At 43.8% G+C, this 22276-nt stretch overlaps 1 protein-coding gene across 4 annotated transcripts in view; it reads left to right on the forward strand.

The window, feature by feature from the left end:
- TCAF1 (TRPM8 channel associated factor 1) overlaps positions 1–15435 on the forward strand; it is a 42516-nt gene extending 27081 nt beyond the window's left edge. For 3 of the 4 annotated variants that reach the window (XM_010954824.3, XM_010954759.3, XM_010954997.3), the window contains exons 3-9: positions 3747–4741; positions 5001–5098; positions 6204–6417; positions 6731–6970; positions 8053–8390; positions 9847–10097; positions 12647–15435. In XM_010954824.3, coding sequence (XP_010953126.1) covers positions 3747–4741; positions 5001–5098; positions 6204–6417; positions 6731–6970; positions 8053–8390; positions 9847–10097; positions 12647–12656 — 2146 coding nt within the window. In that variant the 3' untranslated portion in view covers positions 12657–15435. Of the gene's footprint in view, positions 1–3746; positions 4742–5000; positions 5099–6203; positions 6418–6730; positions 6971–8052; positions 8391–9846; positions 10124–12646 lie in introns of all 4 variants that reach the window. The other variant, XM_045516159.2, reaches the window with a different exon arrangement.
- The last annotated feature ends 6841 nt before the right edge of the window (positions 15436–22276 follow it).

Genomic DNA, 22276 nt, shown 5'->3' on the forward strand with positions numbered 1-22276 from the left:
CAGTATCAGTTAAAACAGAACCCCAAATCATGAGATACTAGCAGATAAATTTAAGAAAATATATCACACAACCTGTGTGCTGAAAAGCATAAAACATCACTGAGAGAAATTAAAACCTAAAGAAATGGCAAAATACACTACGTCGATGGATTAGAACATGCAATATTTTTAAGATGTCAGTTTTTCCCCAAATGATCTGTAGATCCAGTGCAGTCCCAGACAAAATTTATATTGGTTCTAAAATTATATGCAAATGAAAGGAACTAACATAACTTAATTTCAAGGTTTACTAGAAAGCTAAAGTGACCACAACACTGTAAGAGTTGCCAGTCTTTTCTATTATCACATCTGATTTAGGATCATAGTTAAAAGCCTTTCCTCACACCCAGATTAGAAAAGATTTCACTCTTGGTTTCTTCTAGTACTTGTGTGTTTTCATTTTTAAAATGTGTATCTCTGATGCATTTGGAATCTTTTCTTGTGTATCCTGGGTTCAGTTTATCTTTTTCCAAACGGCAATCAGTTGTACCAACGACATTTGTGAAAACATCTATCTTTTCCAGGTAATATAAAATGCCACCTTTATTATATTACTAATACCCACATTTACCATGTTGCCTTTAATTTTTTAACAGATGTGTATTTTTCTGAGTTGGGAATTAACTAGTTTTTATAATCTACCTTTCCATTCAAAACAGGAACTTCCTTTGTCCCATCCTTCTGCTTTCCTGTGCTCACTCCTTACCGCCCATGTTCTTTTGAAATCGTCTGGTATTTGGTTCCAATTTGGTTTTAACTTTGCTTTATTTGTTTCTTTGTTCGCTTTGTTTTTTTAACACTGTGGCTCCTACTAACTTGGAATGATTTGTTGCCAATCACATCAAGTATCACAAGAACTTTATCAGCAGTTTTCCAGCATTAGTTATAAATTATACCGGCATTTTTGCCCACCACTGCTTCGTGTAGCAAATTTGTTCCTACATTGTATTCATTTTTGTTTTTCTAAACCTACAGCATAACCTCAAGTAACTTTTCTGGAAAACTTTCATGAGTGGTAAATTTCATTAGTCCCTCTGACATTTTTTCAGGGTTCCCTGTGCCAGTGAAGAGTCTTCCTGAAGCTTTGTATCATACAGAGTATTTTCATTGCCCTAAAATACTGTTTTTAGGGCACTCATTTCACTTATTTCTTTGTAGGCATTTTTTTTTCCTTTTCTTTGTACTCTGAAGTTCGTAAGCTTACCATGAATTGACCAGACTTTGTTCTTCATTTTATTCGTGCTGCTTTGCATTCGGATAGTCATTTCATTCTAAAAACGCAAATCTGTTTTTCGGCACAAGGAAATTTTCATCTAATTTTCTTTATTTCTTCTTTTTTCTCTTTGTTCTTTGTTTTAGAACTCCTTGCGAGCCATTAGATCTTCTCATCTGTCCTTCGCTATCTCTTAATTTTTTTCTAATAAACGTTCATCTGACTGACCTTCAGCACTGTTGTTTGGAAGAATCATTTCACTCAACTTTCCTGTTGATTTATTCGTAGTCTTTATGTTAAGACTCATTTTCTGCCCATGTGTAAGTGGGATTACCTGTTTGGCAATTACGTTTTTATTCTAATTAGTAACTTTTTATAGCAGCTTTTGAAGAGAGATGATATATCATCTCTGTACTCTCCAATGATGTACAATATTTATTTAGGACTTTCTTGTTCATTTTTCAGTTATTTTGGAGGGAGTTGGTTTTCCCTTTGTTTAGTTTGGTGCTTGTCTTTCGTGCTGTTAATTTTCATCAAATATTTGGTGATTCTTGTTTATTTAAATGTTAAATAGCATTGAAATCCTATTGAACATTTTTGGTTATTGAAGTGTATTTTCTAAAGACAAATGATAACCTCTGTGGCTCTTGTTTTCTTTTTTTTTTTTTTATAATCATTTTACAATGTTGTGTCAAATTCCAGTGTTGTTTTCTTGATCTTCTCCTCATATGTGCAGTTATAGATTCTTCTCTTCTCGTGGGTTTCTGATCAATCTGATTCCATTTGACTTAAACTTCCTCTTAAGTCCTCCTGTCCCAGTTTGTTGATTGCACCCTTCTCAAAATCCAGTGCTATCATGGATTTATTCTTATTTAAATAGCTTTTGTTTTATTTCAGAACAGAGTGGTAAAGAGAAATAAAAATCCAATTCAGCCTTTTTTTATAAAAGAGTTATTTCCCCCCTGCATATAAGTCATGGCTGTTGGAAATAAGAGACAGAGGTCTCGGACGATGCCCCTGGCTCAGCACTGAGCAGGACTTCACCTGGGGTCCTGCTAGTGCCTCAGTGTCTGGGTCTCAACCTTGCACACTCAGTATTGCTCATCTTCTCATAACAGGCTAGTGCATAAACTTTGATACCAATTAATTAATTGTATCAGAGTATTAATTTAAAGCACAGTAATTCATTTTTTCACTGACTTAATTTGTAAAACAACTAATTGCACGAAATTTATGAACAGAACTCCTGGTTATTAGAATTAAAACACATTTTCCATTTAATTTTCGATACATGTTTAAAGCACTAAAGTTTAAAAATGAATTTTTTAAATTTTAGAATCAGCAGATTAAAGATACATTAAGATATTGCTTGAGAAATATAAATGTCACAAAAATAGAACATTCTGATTGGCCTGGCCAATGACTTATTTCTTTAGGCTGATGATCATAGAAAGCAAGATTATAACACAAGGTTGTTGGGTAAACCTGAAATCAGAGTAAGAAGTGCCAGCCTTCAAGGTGCTGGAGAGTCATCTCGTAAGATAATAGATACCTTTATCTTTAGGAGAGGTTTGTACCTGCTAAGAGGACTACAGTTTCCCTATCAGTTAATTATAGTTCTGCAAACCACAGAGAGTACAACACAGATCCTGCAAGTATACCATCTACCCGACCCCCAGTTTTCAGTGTTTTCCTTACAGCTGCCTCTGACCGTTCAGTTGCCACAGCTTTACCTACAGAAGTGATTCAACCTGCTCTGGGACCTCAAGCTTATAGAGATCTCTGTACCTCTTACCCTCTAATAACCCCATAGGTGTCCAGGGCTCTCTGCCCCATTTGGGGCTTACAGATGTCCTGAAGTCTTAAGGAAGCTTGTTATCCTTAGACAGGAACAGTTGGTGATGAGAAAAACCTTACAGTATAGCTGTGTATCACTCCTGTTGGGCCGACAATGAATGTGTGGAATGCTGGGTGGACACAGTCAGTCCTCTTGGGTTCAAGTGACAGGAGGGTCTCCCTAGAGTTGAGGTCAGTCAGCTCCCTGCCCCACCTTTTGAGATAATGGTGATTTTTCACCAGCGCCAGTAACTAACTCAGCTCTCTGTTGACTTTATTTGCAGAAAATTAGCTGCATGAAATTTATAAACAAGACTCTATAAAAAGAAAGCCATTCAGTTCTTTATGTAATGCTTAAAAGGCTGATACAAAACATTTAAATCCATAATATCTGAGATACGTTATTGGGTAAACTCAAGAGGATTCCTTCAAAATTTCCTTTGGAGAGTTTGCTTCAAGAACAAGTAGAGCAGAATTAATGCCAAGTCCCTGTCTTCCCTCAAACAAATCTCTATACCTGGTGAGGTCAGATCTGCCCACTTTGTTCTCCCAGTTCTCCTTTAAGAGCTAAAAATGATTACATTATTAAACACGACACTTGCTATATGCCGGGGGGTGTTCTGAGCGCTTTGTAATAGAGAACACGTTTCTTTTGCAGTTGTGAAGATGATCTCTCCGAGGACAGAGATGAGCTCCTGCACGGGATTTCTGAGCTGGACATCAGCAACTCGGACTGTTTCCCGTCCCAGCTGCTGGTGCACGGGGCATTAGCCTTTCCCCTGGGGCTAGATTCCTACCACGGCTGCGTCATAGCGGCTGCCCGCTACGGCCGGGGCCGGGTGGTCGTGACTGGCCACAAGGTCTTATTCACCGTTGGTAAACTGGGCCCCTTTCTGCTCAATGCTGTCCGCTGGCTAGACGGGGGCCGCAGAGGCAAGATCGTGGTGCAGACAGAACTGAGGACTCTGAGTGGGCTGCTTGCCGTGGGGGGAATAGACACCAGCATTGAGCCCAATCTGACCAGCGATGCGAGTGTCTATTGCTTTGAGCCCGTGAGTGACGTCGGGGTCAAGGAGCTGCAGGAGTTTGTAGCAGAGGGCGGGGGCCTATTCGTTGGGGCCCAAGCCTGGTGGTGGGCCTTCAAGAACCCAGGAGTGTCCCCTTTGGCTCGATTCCCGGGAAACCTCCTCCTCAACCCCTTTGGCATCAGCATCACCAGCCAAAGCCTCAACCCCGGGCCCTTTCGCACCCCTAAGGCAGGAATAAGGACCTATCACTTCCGCTCCACCCTGGCCGAGTTCCAGGTGATCATGGGCAGGAAGAGAGGGAACGTGGAAAAGGGCTGGCTGGCAAAGCTGGGCCCGGACGGCGCAGCCTTCCTGCAGATCCCGGCCGAGGAGGTCCCCGCCTACATGTCGGTGCACCGGCTCCTGAGGAAGCTGCTGAGCCGCTATCGGCTCCCCGTGGCCACCCGAGAGAACCCGGTCATCAACGACTGCTGCAGGGGTGCCATGCTCTCCCTGGCCACCGGGCTGGCCCACTCGGGAAGTGACCTCTCTCTGTTAGTCCCAGAAATGGAAGATATGTACAGCAGCCAGTACCTGCGCCCCTCGGAATCTCCCATCACTGTTGAGGTCAACTGCAACAATCCAGGTGTGGAAGGAGGGGAGGGAGCCAGCGGGTGGGGACCTGGGGGACAGGACAGGGTCTGATTGCCTCCCAGGGGCCATCTCCGTCCTCTGCCAGGCACTCTCAAGAAGATGGGGGTTGGGGGTTCGGGTAATGGAAGAGTGCAGCCAAGGGAGCACAGAGGGGGAGGCAGCATGCAGAGCTCTTGAAGGGACCCTGGAAGCTGGGTGGAGGTGGCATCCTGGAGGAGGGGTGACGCCTGCTCCTCCTTTGCTTTTGGCAGGCACCAGGTATTGCTGGATGAGTACCGGGCTCTACATACCAGGAAGGCAAATTATAGAGGTCTCATTGCCCGAAGCTGCTGCCTCTGCTGACCTGAAGGTAAGGCATGCCTGATCTCGCTACGTACGTAACACAGAACCTAGATGCTCCTGCTTTCACAGTCGGCATCTTGTTTGATCCTCCTACAAACCCTATTGGTGATACAGGGCACGTACCTTTACCTCCATTTTAAGAACAGGGCAACTAAGGTACAGAACAGCTAACTGATTTAAATGTATGGACCTGACACATTTCAGAGTCTAGGACTCAAACCTAACCGACGTCTGGCTCAGGTCCCCGTGCTTTTAGTTTACATCATAAGATGGGGAATAAGGAAGGTACCAAGTGGAAGGTGCCCTCGCACACAGTAGCGTCCAGTAAATCCTCGTTCATGTTCCGTGCTGTGTACATCTCACATTGGAGCACGAGGCCCTTCTGACGTCAGCTTCTTCCCTGCAATGCCACAGGCTGTTCCTCACCTGCCCAGCCCACCTTCACTGTCACTTTCACATACACACACCCTGTTCACAAAATTAAGCTGCTGTCCTGCTCTGTCCCCTTTGAGGGTCACCCTGATATTTAGAGTCTGTTCTGTGCCTGTATCTATCCTGGAACTTGTTTAGCATAAACCCGGGAAAACAGTCCCAGGACTCCTCCAAAGGCAGGGGTCACTCCATCGGCCCAGGAACGGGGGGCCTTGGTGAATGGGAGGAAGGGAATCAACCCTCCGCTCATCCATTGATCACACTGCCTTCCCACTGGGCCTTCTCTCTGGTCAGCAAAAGGCAGGATCCCCTCTGCCCACTCCCAAAGCCAAAATCACCACCAGGGAATAGGCAGCCTACAATTCTGCTACAAAGACACCAAGGGATAATGTGTGGGAGTCGCCCTCCTCAGAATTAGCCTGTGGGTCACACCTGTTGCCCCTCACACGGCGTCTCAGCATGACCCTTTGTGGAGCTGTTTGACCCCCCCACCCCGAGAGGGGATTTACACATCTGGTCCATGTGACCTCAAAGGATGGGTTTAGCAGATATGGTTCATAAGTGGTGAGATGCTTGGGCTTGCATGGGGCCCTATGACCCTTCCTGTCCCCACATCCTGGGCACTTTCTCCTTCTGACTACACACACCCCATGGTGACTTGGGGGATCTCTCTGCCCCAGGTACAGATTGGCTGCCACACTGACGACCTGACCAGGGCCAGCAAGCTGTTCCGAGGCCCACTTGTGATTAACCGCTGCTGCCTGGACAAGCCCACGAAGTCGATCACCTGCCTCTGGGGCGGCCTCCTCTACATCATCGTGCCTCAGAGCAGCAAGCTGGGCGCTGTGCCCGTCACCGTTAAGGGGGCTGTGCGTGCCCCCTACTACAAGCTGGGTGAGGGGAGGCCCCGGAGCCAGCCCCGAGGGACAGGGAGAGCTGGGGGCGAGGTGGTCATCTGGGGCTGCTGGTGTAGGAAGAGACGCAGACTGGTGGAGGGACGGGAGGTAGCCTTCCATAGCTTCAGCTTTGGGGCAAAGGAGATGAAGACCAAACCGCTTCGCATCCACGGGAACTTTGCAGAAGAGGGACAGAGGTGGGGTCGGGCTGTTCATGGCCTTGATGTTCTCCTCCTGGTGTTCAAGTTGCACGTGTTAATGTCCAAGGGGTTTGAGAAAGTGAGTTTCAAGCCCTGTGGCCTTTCTTCCAGGGGAAACATCCCAGGAGGAGTGGAAAAGGCGTATCCAGGAGAATCCAGGCCCCTGGGGAGAGCTGGCTACGGACAACATCATCTTGACTGTGCCAACTGCCAACCTTCGCACTCTGGATAACCCTGAGCCACTGCTTCGCCTCTGGGACGAGGTGATGCAGGCCGTGGCCCGGCTGGGGGCCGAGCCCTTCCCACTGCGTCTGCCTCAGAGGATCGTGGCCGACGTGCAGATCTCAGTTGGTGGGTACCCGGGGCGAACCTCTGTGCATGCTGCCCCTTGGGGCCTTCCTGTTTTACAACATCCACGCAGTGGGCAGCCACCAGGGTAAAAATGTTTTTCTAGCAGGACATAGATGTAATCCTTGCTGTTTAAATCAAAAGGGAAAAATACATTAAAAAAAAAAAAAAAAAAAAGACTTGGCCATCTTCCCAAGCAGAAAAATTGGAAACTACCTAAATGTCCAACATTTGTGGAACAGTTATGTAATGTATTATGTGTACCTTCAATGGACATTAAGGAAGACATTTAAAGTGATATTTTGATGGCTAAAGGAAATATGATGAGATTATGTGACCAAAAAAGCAGATCCTAGAACTGTAAGTATGGAGTATGTTAAAATATGTAACCATTTAAGTCAACATGTCAAGGGATGCTGTCAGCCAGTCTGGATGGTGCAGAAAATACATGCAGGGCTTTGACAGATGTCCATCAGGGGACTTCAAGGGGTGGCTAAAAATGGCGGAGGGCCTCTTCCTAGATCACAGTTGCTGGAAGAAGGAATTTAACAACTTCGAGAAGGCACTGAATAAAAAGATCTTTGCCAGTGGGTCAAAAGCCCTAAAAAATGAGGGGGAGGTATAGAAATTTAAGAACCACGGAAATCTCTCTGGACGCTAGCTTGCTTGGCTTACATAGGTGATCAGTGTAGAGTAGTGTCAGGTGGGCAAGTCCACTTCTAAATAATGAGAAGGGAACATGCCTTCAACAAGTTCTTAATTCTGAGAAGGGAGTGTAATGACAGGTTCAGGTGGACAAGGCACTCTCCTAGAAACAGAAGAACTGAACAGTAGCATGAGCGGCGATATATACCTGCCTCACCTCCCACAGCCAGTCAGAGTGAGGATGCAGGCATTATTACAGAATGAGAGGAGAAGGAGGAAAGCCTGGGAGGGTCTGGGTTTGGGTTGCCTTTCTGAGCATCACCGAGTTCTGGAAGTCATTGGGGATGACGGGGAGTTTCGGGAGATGCAAGTCAGAGAAGAATTCTGTAAGGTGGGTGGGAAGCATTCTAACCTTCTCTTCCCTGTCCTGCCTTTCCCAGGCTGGATGCACGCGGGGTACCCCATCATGTGCCACCTGGAGTCGGTGCAGGAGCTCATCAATGAGAAACTCATCAGAACCAAGGGTCTCTGGGGCCCTGTGCACGAGCTGGGCCGCAACCAGCAGCGGCAGGAGTGGGAGTTCCCTCCACACACCACCGAGGCCACCTGCAACCTGTGGTGTGTCTACGTGCACGAGACGGTCCTGGGCATCCCTCGCGGACGAGCCAACATCGCTCTGTGGCCCCCAGTTCGGGAGAAGAGAGTCAGAATCTACCTGGGCAAGGGTCCCAATGTGAAAAACTGGAATGCGTGGACGGCCCTGGAAACGTACTTGCAGGTGCTGGGCCAGCATGGGGGGTGGTGGGAGCCCCACTGTGGGGACCCTGAGCATATGGTTTTGCGACGCCCAGGGGCCCTCACACTAATCTGCTTCCCACACCAGGCCGAGGGAGGCCCTGACGCGGCCCAGGTGTGTGGGTCCTGGTTGCCGATGCCACTCAGGGAGTCACTTTGTATGACCCTGAAGTGGACTTAATTATCTCAGCCCCACCATTCACCCCAGAATTTTTAAGAGATTATGAGAGTAGATAGAAAGCACTGAGAAAAGGTTAAAAAATGTTAAGAGGCAAATGTAATACTATAAATAAACTTACTATCACTGGCTTTAAACCCAGACACACCTGAGACTGAAGCCAAACTGTGCTACTTAAATAGCTCTCTCAAACTCAACACACCCCCTCCTCACGCACCCACCCACCCACACACACACACAATATGTGGGATAGAAGCTATTTTTTCCCCTAGATAAATACCATCTTCTCCTTACGACTTGCCTGTGCCTCAGTTTCCACCTTAGTAGCAAGCCAGGATTCCTCACTGGCCTGAACATGGGGGTGGCCTTTGCCTTGGAGTTATCATTCAACACCCCAGTTCCGGCCCCCCAGTCCCTGGATCAGTTCCCAGCTCACTATGGGGAGTTGCATCATCTTGGACTCTGGACCTCAGGCTCAGGCCCGGCACACACTATTCTGGTCCTCCCAGCTGCTCAAGTTCTCTCTGTCGATTCCCTCCACCACGAAACTGACAGTGAAGCTGCCAGGAGACTCTGCTTTAACTGTGTCATTGGGGCCACTTCACCCCAGGGACAGGAGTTCCTCATCTGTGAAACCCAGCTGAGTATGGAAGTGCTAATGTCCCTCTGAGCTCCCAAGTGTCCTAACCCAGCCTAACACGGCCTCTTTCCACCAGCCTCAGGATGGCTGCCTTTTCCCAAAATGATGCCTTACTCTTAATTCTTGCTACCTGGGCTGTGTATTGTCTTCTGCTTCTACTGAACTCACTTTTTTCCCCAAAAGCCATTTTAGTCGCTTTGCAAATTGACATGGACCTATGATTAGTGCAGATTATGGCAGAATAGGGGTGGGAGTTCACCTTTGCAACTATGAAAGACAATGGATTTTTTCACTTCAACCAGTTTTAAATCCTTGTGTCATATCCTACCACTACTTTTATGATCTAGTGAGACAGATGAGTAAGTGGTAGTAAATCCTGACAATATTCACTGCAGTTATCCATTGTCTGCTTTGTGCTGAGCGCCGTGCTCGCTCAGAGGCCCTTCTCATCCTCAGACCATGACAGCAGCATGCAAGGCCAGCAGGTCAAACAGGAGAGGGTCGGTGATGGGTGTGAAGCTGGTGTTTAACGGGTGAGATACACGAGTCCATTCAGAGTGTTGGTCAGGTCTCCTTTCTGTAGCCCAGATGGCTCATCCTGCTTCTTCCTTCTCTCTCCAGCTCCAGGAGGCCTTTGGGTGGGAGCCGTTCATCCGTCTCTTCACTGAGTATAGGAACCAGACCAACCTGCCCACAGACAACGTCGACAAAATGAACCTGTGGGTGAAGATGTTCTCCCACCAAGTGCAGAAGAATCTGGCTCCGTTCTTTGAGGCCTGGGCCTGGCCGATCCAGAAGGAAGTGGCAACCAGCCTGGCATATCTGCCCGAATGGAAGGAAAATATTATGAAATTGTACCTCCTCACACAGATGTAAGGAGTGCCCAGCGAGGTGGCAGGTAGAGAGGTCTGGGGAGGTAGGCAGAGATGGGGATTCACTCCTCGACCTCTGTCTCTTAGGTCCTAGCCTTGCCCCCTCAGGTCACTGCCCCTGGATCTCAGCAGTATCTCTGGGAAGTGGGTTAAGAAAACAGAAAAAAGTGGAATCAGAATTTCTCAGGAGCAGAGCCTCATTCCTCTGCTGTCAGCCATCAGGTTCCCTCCTGTCCCTGGACTGGGCCCGTGCTGAGAGCGTTGGCCCCTGCTTCTAGGATGGCCCTTGGTTCACCATCAAGGGCCACAGCCCATAGAGGGTGGCTCTCCTTTTGACATCCTGAGGACTCTCTGGGCTCTTATTTTTAATCATGTCCCCCCAGACCTGACCATAGAACCCAAATGAAACACAAATTTACCATGATATTCAGATAGCTCCCTGATAACTCATATATTTTGTATCTTGGGTGGCTTGAAAAGCAGTCTGGTGTAGTCGGAAGGGCCTGTAACTAGGGTTAGCTCTTAGGAAAGTCATTTTGTCCCTGAACTCCCCTTTCTTTGTATGTGAGGTCAGGGTTAAGATCCCTGCCTCACAGGGTTGCCATGAAGACTCTGGTAATTCTGAGGAGCTGTGTGGCTCCCGTGCCTGCACTGTAGGGCGTGGTTTTATTTTATGCTGGTCCAGAGTAGTGAGCTTCCTACTCCCCGTTGTCTTCCCAAAGCCCAGGGGTTAAGGTCATCATCTCACAGATGACTCCCCACATCCAAATCCTGGTTCTTTCACCAATTAGTTGTATGACTCCGGGCAAGCTCCTTAACTTCTCCGTGACTCAATTTCCTAATCTGTAAAATGGGATCTGTTTCATAGGATTCTTGTGAGGATTAAATTTTAGTGCCTCTAAAAGTGCTTAGAACAGTACCTGTCAGTGAGTAGGTACTGAGAAGATGTCAGCTGTCACTATTTTTATCAGATCAACTCAATATCGTTTTGGAGCAGGACTGCACTTTTAAGATGGCATTTACAGATGCAGTGAAGTAATCCTGTCCCGTCCTACACTTTATACAGTGAGTCTGAAAAGATTCTGGTACATTGCCCTGTGGTCTAAAGGAAGGTCTCTAAATCCACAGTGGGGTTCTAAACCTACTTGGAGAGTTTGGTCTCCTTCTTCAATTCCCTTTTTCAGGTAAAATCTCTTCTTTCATTAAGTCAAGAGTGGAGGTTGCTTGAAAAACCAGGACAGTTGCATGACAGTGTTTGTCCTTAGCAAACAAGGGACATCCGGCTTAGTAACAGCGTTTGTATTTCCGTAGTGACACAGATTCCTATTGCTGTTTGGCAGATAAAAGTCCATGCACAAATAGAAACCTTTACTTTGGAACAAGATAACTGGATACCGCCGACCCAGATTTCATTTAATTACAGTGCATTCAAAGATTTTCTTAACTTTTCTTCCAATCTTATTCAGAACCTCTCGTTTCTTCGACGTTTCCCCTAGAGTTGAGGCTCCAGGATTATTGCTGTGTACATCCACCCAGTTTCCCTTTACTCACTTATTTTAATTGTTTTAATGCACTTTTTTCTTCCCTTTATTGGGAATTGGGTGGATGCACAGACAATAAGATTTGACCTGGACAGTGTTTTTCTTTGAATTCTTTTATCATGTTATTTCTCAGTCCTAGAATTATTTTCCCTTATTTCATAAACATCTATCATCTGGATACTTTAAACATAGGCGCTGAATGAACATTCAACATTTAAATAACTGCTATCAACTGGTGGGTTGTTGAGTGTGTGCAAAGTATAGATTGTTACATTTAATCTTCACAGGAATCTTACGGGATGGAAACTTACTGCTCCCATTTTACAAATGAGTGAACTGAATTTTACAGAGATTGAGTAAATTGCCTAAGCCTTTACTGCTAGTAAGTGATAGATGTGGGATTTGAACCCAGGCATTCTGATTACAGACTAGGTGTTAGTAACTACAGTGCTTTGAACAACCAAATAAATGAGTAAGTGAAGAAACCAACCAGCAAGTAGAAGGACCTTTATGTCCCTACTTGCCAGGACTTTGGCTGCCCCTCATCTGATTTTATCAGAACAGGAAGTCCTTTGTTTATCCCAAATGCCAGTTCAAAGGAAGACTTGAGGCAGGCTCCTGACATGCTTCCCAGTGGACAGGGCTGGATGACCCCTTTAGTCTTCTGAGTTCCAAGTTCTTCAAGTTTCAGTCCTTCCCTCTAGGGCACCATGAAAGCATCCTGCTAGCTTACTGGATTTTGAATGATGGGCTATTTTGGTAAAGTGTCTGACTCCTAACAGCCCCAGACACTGCAAGTTTTCAGAAAAGAAATCAGATCCTCAGCCATTTAGAACAATATTTATATTCATTCTTGCCCTCTTTAAGCCATTTTCAGCAGTACAACCATGGGGACCTTTTAAAAATATCAAGTTATCCATGTCAATCTCCTTGTCTAAAAATTTCCAGTGGGACTTTGAATTTAAGATGATGAACTGAACATGTAAGTTTACTTCCCTCCCTCCCTAGGCCCCACTGAAACCGAAGTCAAGAAACATAAAAGAGAACTGACACGTCTCAGCCAACAAAACTGAAGGGATTTGGTTATTAGTAAAGAAGATCTCAACACATTTCTGGAAGAGAGAAAATGGATGAAGTGATAATGAAGGAGTGAAGCTCCCTTTCAGACAGAAAATAAGCTGATCTGAACACATAACCCCAAAGAGACTTGGGCATCTGAAAAGTCTATCTACTAAAGAATTATATTAATTGTGAAATTGAACCCCATCCCATTCTACCCAAACCATTGTGCACAGAACACGGGCAATCTACCCTTGGTTTCAGTTAAAAGTCTATTGTTGTTTGTATAAAGGAATCGAATAAACTGCCTGAGGCGAGGTAGGAGTTCGTGTTCCAAGATAAAACTTCTCTTTTTGTGGAAATAAGTAACCCCCTAGCCCATTAGCTAATTCTGTACTGACAGTTGAGATCTTGGTTACTCAAGTAACCAAGTGCTTCTAGTCATAGAAGGGTTTGCTGGAGAAGCAGACTGACCACACAGTGGCAGAGGGAACCCACAGCAACTCCCATATAACATCAGCAGTCATACTAATTCTTCAGTGCAAATGGTCAGCTAGGAATTCCCAGACACTGAGCCTTGGGAGCAGGGGTTGGGGAAAGAACCAAGAGAGAATTATCTAAGAAAAATAACCAATTAGAATCAGGAGATTTGAAAACTACAGCAAACTCTGGGGGAAACAGAGTTAACATGGAAAAAAGATAACTTAAAAATCTAACTATATCATCAGAGAGATCTGAGGTGTATTTGTTAGATAAAAACAGGATGCTACAAAGAAGGGGAAACCCTGAAAATAAGAACCCTAAGGCGAAATAATTTTCCCTAATGTGAAATAACTTTCCCAAAGGTGAAATATTTAGAGACAGGCTGGAATATAAAGTCAAGCTGATCTCCCTAGATAACAGAGCAAAAAGAAACAGAAAATATAAAGAGAGGGAAGAGACATAGACAATCGATATCTAACTGTTAGGAGTTTCTGGAAGAGAGAACAGAAAATGTAGGTGAAGAAATGAAAAAGAATTGAACAGAAAGAACTATGTCTCCAAATTAAGGGGACCCCATTCAACCTACATGTAGACACAATCTTGTGAAAATTTGGAACATTAAGGATAAAGAAGGCAATGAAAGTACCGAGAGAAAATAAAACTAGGTCATAATTAACTCAACTGAAAAGGGATGAAAATAGACTGGGAGCAGATTTTTCATCAGCAACACAATGCTAGGAGCCAATAGAGAAGTGTCTTCACATGGAAAATCCTTGTACCCAGAATTCCACAGCAAGCCAAACTGTCAAGAGTCAAGTCAAAAGAAAGAAATTTTCTGACATGCATGTTTCCAGAAAGTCTACCTTCTTTGCACCCTTACTGAGGAAGTACCTTGAGGAAGTTCTCCAGCAAAATGAGGATGAAAATCGGGAAAGAGGAAGAAGTGGAATCCAGAAAACAGTGGACCTCACCCAAAATGTCTCACTCCAGAGTTGCAGTCATTCAACAGGATGTCTCACTCTGGAGTTAAAGTCATCCAACAGGATGGGCTTACTCCAGAGTGACAGTCATCCAACAGGGATGTCTCACTCTAGAGTGACATCCAACAGAACGGGCTTACTCCAGAGTGAGTCATCCAACAGACGGGCTTACTCCAGAGTGACAGTCATCCAACACGATATCTCACTCTAGAGTGACACTCATCCAATAGGATGGGCTTACTCCAGAGTGACAGTCATCCAACAGGATGTCTCACTCTAGAGTGACAGTCATCCAAGAGACCCATTTCAGATGAGAGTACACAGTCTTGGGCTCCCTGGGGAGAATATGCATTATGTACCATAGGGAGTATCACTGAGAAGCTGGAATGTTTGAGAATACAGAGGAGATACATTCTTCAGTCAACAAAAAGAAAACAAAACAAAAATACGTCAAATTCAGGTCCAATTATGCAACAACAGCAAAAAATACTCATAGAATGTAAGAAGAGACTCGATTTGACAGCGGCGGTAGGTACATTTCAAGTGACACAGGAATCGTGACACTGGATATGTATGGAAGAAAATATCCTAGCTCTACTTAGCTCTCAGTAAACAGTATGTACAAAGTCAAAATAATGTAGATATTATTTATTGGTATTTGGTGTTCTGATCAGCCTATAGACAAAATATGAATGGCTTAATTTTTTATTCAGAAATGAAATTCAAAGTAGTTAATCCTGACAAGGAAAAAGAAAGCAGGAAGAGATTGAGGATTAGTTGTGGGCGGAGGTGGAGGGGCGGTGGGGGGGGTGGAGTGGAAGGAAGACTAGAATTACGTATCTATTCAAAGTGAAAAGATCAAGTGTACAGTCAATGGGACAAGAACTAAAGAATTAGCTACTGTTCAAAACTATAAATGAAACCAACCTAGGTATTAAAAATGACATCTATCAAAAACTTGGGAAAGGATAGGCAAATGAAAGGTGGGAATTGCGTACGTTAAATCCTTATCTTTTGTAATGGGGAATTATTAAAGATTGTCTAAAGTTAATAAGTCAAGAAATTATTGTTCAAACGTATTATTTAATGTTAGGAAGTTAGTTAACAGAATATCTAAAAATAGAAATTGTTAAGTGCATTGCGTCTAGGGTACGGGACTAGGGTTAAAAGGGTGGGGTGGGAAACCATGTTTTTCATTTTAAGTCCTTCTGTACTATTTAATTTTTTACCTTGTGCATGTATTTGAGAAATTTTTAATAAATTCAAATAAAAATCCTTCCGTGGCTTCATACTGACCAAGATACAGTCCAACCAAGACCCTTAAAATGGCTTATAAAAAGCCCTTAAGTGCTTGGGTCCACTTGACGTGCCCTGGCTCATCATACCCCCACGACTCTGTAGTTCTAGCCACACTAACCTCCAACCACTCAGACACACCACCCCTCCTCTTGTTGCTACACGTGTTCCACAGAAAACAGAGCCTGTCCCCATCTCACCACGTGCCTGTTGATTAAGTATACCGCCTCACGGGTTTTCAGTCTCCTGCTGAGTGAATGAATGGGCGTTCATGAAGATCGCCAACTAGTGTTCTTTCCTGAGAAAGCACGTGATATTTGTCTCTATTCATTTCAAGACTGTCTTGTAAGCTTTCATGAACTCCCATTCATCTGACAGTTTTGTTAAGTGTTAGTCATGTATGAGACCAGGTGGTGTCAGAGGATTTCTGTCTGCCATTCTCCTTGGTTTGTTCTTTGCCACATTTCAGTTTAGTTTTCAGAATAGTTTCCAGCTATTTTCCCCTGTAGTTGGGAGAAAAAGTCAACTATCTAGTGGGCATCTTCTAAAGTTTTGTTGTGTCCTGCTGTGCCTGGTCTCTTGGTGGCTCTCCTCCTTCTCCATTAAATTACTTTCTTCTATTGTCTAACTCCCAAGGCCAACTGGATCTCTCTAATGAGCATTGGCCTTACTGCCAATCTTCAACAGCTGTATTTATTGGAAATCCCTCCCGTCTCCTTTTCATAAGATCATTCTCTAATATACGTAAATCATTGTCCCCACCCAGTGTCACAATCTCACCTAATATATGTACTTAACAGGCCAGTAGGTAATCAGATGCAGACTTAGTTGTTGACTCTTGCTGCCAAAAGTAACACATCCTTCTTTCAAGATGACTTCACTCCTATGTTCTTTACTCTTTCAAAGATTTTGGACCCCCTACTTGGCTTCCATTTTTGAAATAGATTTCTTTCATTGACCCACAACATTAGAGTCAGTCTTCTAAAGCACGGTAGGGAAGGGATGGGGGTGACCCTTAACTTTTCAGACATCTTCTAGCTACATATACACAAAAACAATTCCATGTCTAATTCAATAGCATTATAGCAATGTTACTTATTTGAATTCTTGTGATTTAAATGCTGTAAAGTAGAATTCTTTGATAGGAAAGCTTGGGAGGTTTACATTATTGTCAATGTTTGAGTGTCATTTTGGGTGGCTGGCTTCATCGGTGCTCATTATATTAGAAATAAACAGAATAAATAAATGAGTAAATTAAAAACAAGCTATACACTGACCAGTGGTGACAGTGTCAGGAGTCAAGGATTATGTTGATACACAGAAGTGTGCCGGGGGCCATTGGAAAGTTAATTCTGTTCATCTGTACTATATAGGAACTCATATATAATTGTTTAAGAAATATGTATATGGAGGTACTAAAAATTTCTTTGCATGAACTGCTTAAATTTGGACATACAATTCACTTTTACAGATGGCCAAATTTAGTATAATTTGAGAACTGAGATGGTGCTGAAACAGTGGGGTGGTGGGGGACAAAATGATCAAATGTGCAGTATAAAAACAATCAAGTCAGGTGGTTCAGAAGAGGCCCTAGAGACATAGAGAGAAGGCCTTCCCCACTTTTCAACAATATAGCAGGCCAGACCTATGCCTCGTCCTGTTGTATCTGTGAAGTCTGTGTTTTAAACAGGAGCCAAGGACCTGAAAAGAGATCATAAACTCACTCCTTATCCTTCATCAAGGTTAACAGAGGCGGGACAGGAAACTCCAACTTGCTTTTTTAACAGAGCTTCTCTTTTTCTTGCTGTCTATGTAGCCTTGGAGCCAAACTGTTACAAAAGAAACAATAATAGTAGCTCACAGTGGGAAAAAATGTGACAATGAATATATGTATGTTCATGTATAACTGAAAAATTGTGCTCTACACTGGAATTTGACACAACATTGTAAAATGACTATAACTCAATAAAAAAATGTTAAAAAAAAAAAGAAACAATAATAAGCCTTAGAGCCTTTGACATCTAATCACGAAAGGACTGGCACTATGAACTTATTTATTGATGACAAACAATCAAAACTTAGAGCCGACTTCAATCTCAGGTCCTCCAAGGGAAACTCTGAGATGAACTATAAAAGGGAAAACTGCTGACTCATGTCAATAGTGTCCAAGTGACCTTTTGGATAAAGCTTCTCTGGTACTGGACAAAGAAGGGCCTTTGATGGGGTGAGAGGAGAGAATGTCCTCGGGTAAAGTGGTTGATGGTGTTAGGGCCCTCCAGCCGGAGATGAGGAACACACCTGTAGTTGAACAAGTTGGACATATTACTCATTGCAGCTGGGGGAAGTGCATAGCCTGGGGAACTGGGGCCATCTCAGTAAGAAGGTGTTGTGGCTTCGTTCGGTAGTTTAGGGGAGGGTCAAAAGAAGTAAGGCTTTGTTCTGGACTGGATGCTATCAATTGGATACAGGGGCAATTCTATGATTGAGTTTCTCAATAAATCTTATCTTTAACAAGAGATGACTAAAGTAAGCTTAAAGTTGTAACTGTTTTTTCAAAAAGGAGCAGTTACTTTAGACGAGAAAGTGGTATGTTTGGTATTTTGTGGTTGCCCAGAGAACTTGCTTCGATCTCCTTTAGCCTAGTCTCAGAGTGACTGCATCTGATGTCTACGTTCTGTGAAATTGTTTACGTCCAACAGGAGCAAACGTGGCCTCCTTCTAGCTTTGAGTGTCAGATGACATCCTGGGTGTCAGGGGCTGCTCTTTTTTTTTTCTTTCTTTCTTTCTCAATGCAAAAGAGTAGAGAAAAAGCCTTTGTTTGCCTTACAGAAAATTCAAAACTGCACGTCGGTTGACTGAGCATAAGGGACAAATTAGAAGAAAAGATAACAAGGCACACAAGAGATCGCCTAGGAAAGGATGGTGCCTGGATGGTCCCCCAATTTGGCTGTAGTCTTGTTATAAACTAAAGTGAAGTTGGGGCCATACTCAATACTTAGGGGGCACTCACTTACTGTCTGAAACATCCCCACTCCTCAAATGTAGATTCCAGAGCATTCCTGGGAGGAACAGAGAGTAGTCATGAGGGTAGCAGTTTGCTTTCACCTGGGAGGAGTAACAATATACCTTTCCAATCCATGTAAATTCGCTTGCTAACTGCTATGGTTGGGCCACACAGAAAGAACTGAAATTTAAAACAGAAACCGAAAGATACTTTTCCACTAGATAGATAAAGCTTGGTTGAAAGGGGTAATAGAAACTGTTTCTTCACTGATCAAACTTCCCTTGTTAAATTTATGAGCTCCATTGGGACAGGAGATTAAGGTAGTAAAGATCTATGTCCTCACCCAGATTCTCAGTATTTTTTAGCACTAAACTAGATGAAGCCACTCAAGAAATACTTACTTAAGTTAAATTCAAGCCTTTCTTGTTTTACCCACCCTCTTTTAAGAAGCATTCATAACATGTTTCTTAAACATTCATTAATCATCATACAATGTTGGCTTCTGTAAGATCATTTCCCACATTTGGGCATCCTCTTCCAGTCTAGCCATCAAGTCACCTAAAAATTCATTCAATAAACATGTATTGAACACTAACTGCAATGCTCGTTAGTGTTACAGGGACGGGAAATACCAAGATAAACAAATAAATACAAGATAAACCAAATAAAGCTCTGCCCATGCTCCAGTTTGAACATAAAAATGAGCAAATAAACATACAACAGGTATGGTAAGTACTGTGAAGGAATATAAAACTAAGGGTAGGGAAGAGAGTGTTCTGGGGCAGGGGACTGGACAAATGGGCGTGATTGCTGTTTTATGTAGCGAGGTCCAGGAAAGCCTCTCTGGTAAGGTGATTTTTGAGCAGATTCTTGAAGGAAATGATTAGAGAAACCATAAAGAATTCATGGCAAAGAGGGGTAAAATCATACTTGGCATATTGAGAGAAGCAACGCAGACATGCATTTGATCCCTAGAAGAGTCAAGGGCCACTCTCTCACATGTAAGTCTCGAGCACAGGTTTCTGACCTTCACGTTACGATACGGAGCCACTGACCTGACGGAAACTCACAACTTTTCAATGTCTGTCCTCACACCATGAAGCCAACACACACTTCACGGTAAATTTTGCAGCTTCTCCCTCTTGAAATTTCTCTGACTAAAAAGAAAGATGGGTTTATCTCAGTGATTGCTATGCCCTCTGCCAAAAAGCCTGGATGGAGACATGACAATACTTTTTGACACTAATTCCTGGGCCCCTGTCAATGGCCTAATGGATCCAATCTAAGTGGAATTTGGAACCAAATTCATATGGAGAAAACTGACCTGGAAAGAAATGACTAAATTTGCATAGCAATGAACGCTTAGTCTTACACATTGATATGCATCAGGACAAATGTGGAGAGAGCAGTGGGAAACTCAGGCTGTTATTCTTGGTTTCTTATTCCATATCCACCCTTTCTCCTCCCCCACCTGCCCAAGCCAAATAATGTCCATTCATCCTCAGTTAAAATTAAAAGACACTTAGGATCGCAAGTCTCAATATATAATAGAAAGCCTTGTGAAGGAAGACCTTAATGTCACAGGAACTCTGGCACAAATCCATTTGGAAATAATTGTTTGCATTTACAAGAAAGATAATAATGTTGCTGCTCCCACAGGACTAGGAACTCTGACACAGTCTTCCTCTGTAGGGATTTTCTTATGGAGATATTTAACCTTCCATGATTCCTAATCCCCATACACTAGCCCCTGTGGCATCTTAGTATCTGCAACCCTTGTGGGTTTGTGTCTGAAGATGTATAATTCACACTGGTGTAGGCGCCACTATAGGAAATTGTATCTGTTGCATGCCTACCCATTGGGTCTGATATTTCAGAGCCAGAGGAAGAACATCCTGTCTCAGCCTTGGGCTAAGTCAGTTCCACTGGCTCTCAGATGGCTGAAAACTTCAGTAAAAATCAAACTTTATGCCTGACCTGGAAACAGGAGTTTAGAAATGTATGAAGCTCCCTCCCTTGTTCGTTACTGGAGGAAGAGAGTTTCAGCCTGGATACCTCTGAAGTGGCAGTGATATTTTCCAAGACATCTTCTGTGATTAGAATATTGCTGGCCCTTACCATGTGTATCCCATACACCTCTGACCCAAAAAGAAAATATAAGCCCACATTAATTTCACAAATACACCAAGGGAGAATATGACCACCTTTATAACTTTGAGTTAGGGCTGGGCACCTGTCAAGAGAAGCAGCAAACTCCAGCTTCATTGCTTTAAATAAACAGGCAGGCAGGAACTTGCCCTTGGGAATAGATCATGCTGTAATTTGAATAAAGGTTATCATACATGTAGTAAAGAAGGAAAAATGTAGTGGATAAGTCTTTCGTAAATACTCCCAAGCTCATGACTCTGCTCTTTGCTCCCGTCGCAATACAATTTTAACAAGTACACTTGAGCGTTTTAATGTTAGGAGATATAATTATAACAGTACTTATGTTAGCTGGGGTCCTCCAAGAGGCAGAAGCCAGATAAGGTCAGGTGTACAAGAGATTTATTAAGGGAAACACTTGTGAGAGAAAATGGAGAGGGACCCAGAGGGGGCTGGGAGAGCCATCAGACTGTGATGTGGTTTTAACCCTTGTGAAGGAATGAGTCAAAGAAGGGATGGCTTGCACTGCACCGCAGAAAGTTTCATCAAGGCCACTGGGGAGCCCTTAAGCCAAAGTTACCCACCAAAAGAGTCCCATGTCTCTAGGAATGGGCCCACCTTAGTATCTCCACCATCCCTAATCACTGGCCAGCAGGAGCTTCTGGGCAGCATGGTCTTGGCGCCAAGGATTCCAGAAAGCACCTGCTGGGGCTGTCTGTCAGTTACATACCCACTCCCTGCAGTTGGAGATCTGAGCCGAACATTTCCATGGCCACCATAGTACTCAGTCAGTCTTAAAACAGCTGTAGCCACCTGTTCTGGACCATCCTAAACAGTGACTTAATAAACCTCCCCAGTGATTCATACCAGTAAATGCACATAGGAGGATCCATCCATCTCTATTCCTGAATTAGAGTGTGGCTAATCCTTTTCAGATTCCTGAGGCCCTTTATGGAAAGAATATACGGGACCACATTAAGTTTAACTCATAACTAAAAATACTTGAAGAAGGAAGCCAGTGACTATTAATGCCAGCCCACTGTTGGAAAGCACGTACACAAAGTAACCCCCGCACTTGACTTAGTGAGAAACTGGAATTACTGTGAGTTTTTCCTCTATTTGATAAAAAAGGACTGATGTACCACTGATAACAATCACAGTTCTGACTTGTGTATGCTTCTTGCATGTGCTGAACAATTATGATAGGATTTGTGCAAATCTATTATTTACAACTCAGAAAACCCAGTCACTGCAGTGCAAAGGGCACAGGTTAACACACTTGGCTCAAGCTAATCCATATCCACCCCTGGAACTGGAAATGGCTTCATTTCCCACTGAATCTCGTAGGGGAGAGGTAGATTATCTGCAAAACTGGGATTTGGTTAGAAAGGGCAACAGAGGTGGGACAGGGAATAGATGTTGAGGGGATAAACCTCACTGTTTCCTACACAACATTTCTAAAAAACCTTCCTCCAGACTGTAAATTACAATCCAAATTCCTTAGTGTACCAGACTTTGGTGGTACAAAATGTGGCCCAAACGCCTCACAGAGCTAGCATTATATATATGAAGTCCTGTTAACAAGCTTCAGTCATGATGAACATTTTCTCTTTCCCAAGCCAAGCTTTTCACATTCACATCTCCATGCTATGGACTATGATGTAGCCTCAT

Source organism: Camelus bactrianus, chromosome 7, assembly GCF_048773025.1.
Source record: "Camelus bactrianus isolate YW-2024 breed Bactrian camel chromosome 7, ASM4877302v1, whole genome shotgun sequence".
Classification (NCBI taxonomy): domain Eukaryota; kingdom Metazoa; phylum Chordata; class Mammalia; order Artiodactyla; family Camelidae; genus Camelus; species Camelus bactrianus.